The sequence below is a fragment of the Cetorhinus maximus genome, chromosome 4 (assembly GCF_964194155.1).
Source record: "Cetorhinus maximus chromosome 4, sCetMax3.hap1.1, whole genome shotgun sequence".
In the NCBI taxonomy this organism is placed as follows: Eukaryota; Metazoa; Chordata; class Chondrichthyes; order Lamniformes; family Cetorhinidae; genus Cetorhinus; species Cetorhinus maximus.
In genome coordinates this window covers 172,809,346-172,810,694 of record NC_135882.1, presented here as the reverse complement: position 1 = coordinate 172,810,694, position 1,349 = coordinate 172,809,346, and the positions used below count along the sequence as shown (strand labels likewise).

Below are 1,349 nucleotides of genomic sequence, written 5' to 3'. Positions count from 1 at the left end.
TCTACCTCTCTCTCTCTATCTTTGTATCTTTACCTCTCTCTGTATCTCTCTATCTTTACCTCTATCTCTCTCTATCTCTCTCTACCTCTCTCTCTCTTTGTATCTTTACCTCTCTCTGTATCTCTATCTCTCTCTATCTCTCTCTGCCCCTCTCTGTCTGTATCTTTCCCTCTCTCTCTATCTCTCTCTCTGTCTGTATCTTTCCCTCTCTCTCGGGCTGTGTAGCGGTGCTGTCTGTCCTGAGTTAGCCCAGCCCAGGGATCCGGAGACCGGGAGAATCACTCACTCACTCACCCTCAGCACCGACACCAGCAGCAGCAACAACGCCGCCGCCCCGACCCCGGACATGAGGGGGTGGAAAGGGGGGGGAAGAGGAGAGGAGGAGAGAGGGAGAGAGGGGGGAGAGGAGAGGAAAATCCGCCGCTGCTCCCGCCCTGAATCCGGAGGAAAGGCTCCGGAGGCTCCGCTCTCACTGGGCTGGCTCGCTCCCTATGTGCCGCTGTCCGACCACCGGCTTCAGCCTCCTCCCCGGCCGCTCGCCAGCTCTCCCTCTCCCGCTGCCCGCACCAGCTTGTGCCGGGGATGCGCCGCTTCAACACCCGCGGAGCCTCCTCACTCTCCCCGGCTCACACAACAACTACAGCAGCTCCCACTCTGTGTGTAACAGTGAGAGCTCACAGCCAACTCTCTCTCTCTCTCTCTCTCTCTCACACTCCCTCTATCCTCCTGCACTACACACTGGGAGCTCAATCTAACACTCCTCCCCCTCTACAATACAGCTCACACTCCCTCTGTAATAGTCCCTGTTACTCCTCCCTCCCTGTGCATAATACAACAGCAACTCACCACCAACTCTCACTCCCTCCCTCTGTAATACATCTACTTACCCCTCTCTATAACACACAGCCCACTATCTCTCCCCTCTCTCACTCACTCCCTCTGCAATACATCTCTCTCTATCTCTCTACTTACCCCCCTCTATAACACACAGCCCACTATCTCTCCACTCTCCCCTCCCTCACTCATCCCTCTCCATCCCCTCTGCACTCTAGCCACAGAGCTCCCTCCCTCTTTGATACACCCCACTATCTCTCCCCTCCCTCACTCATCCCTCTCCATCCCCTCTGCACTCTTCCCACTTCTCCCTCCATCCTCACCATATTCATCCATCTCTCCCTCTCTATTACCTTCTCCCTCTCACTTCCTTTCTCCCTGCCCCTGCCCCCTCTCACTCCACCCTGTCCATCCACCTGACCCTTCTCTCTCTCCGCTCTCTATCCATCCCTCACTACTCCCTTTTCCATCTCTCTATCACATCCCTCTACCCCTTCCTCCTCTCCCACTGCTCC

At 56.0% G+C, this 1,349-nt stretch overlaps 1 protein-coding gene across 1 annotated transcript in view; it reads right to left on the bottom strand.

Moving 5' to 3' along the window:
* LOC144680039 (cadherin-2-like) overlaps nucleotides 1–763 on the bottom strand; it is a 183,427-nt gene extending 182,664 nt beyond the window's left edge. The window contains exon 1 of the mRNA XM_078541142.1: nucleotides 295–763. Coding sequence (XP_078397268.1) covers nucleotides 295–348 — 54 coding nt within the window. The 5' untranslated portion in view covers nucleotides 349–763. The remainder of the gene's footprint in view (nucleotides 1–294) is intronic.
* Nucleotides 764–1,349: the final 586 nt, after the last annotated feature.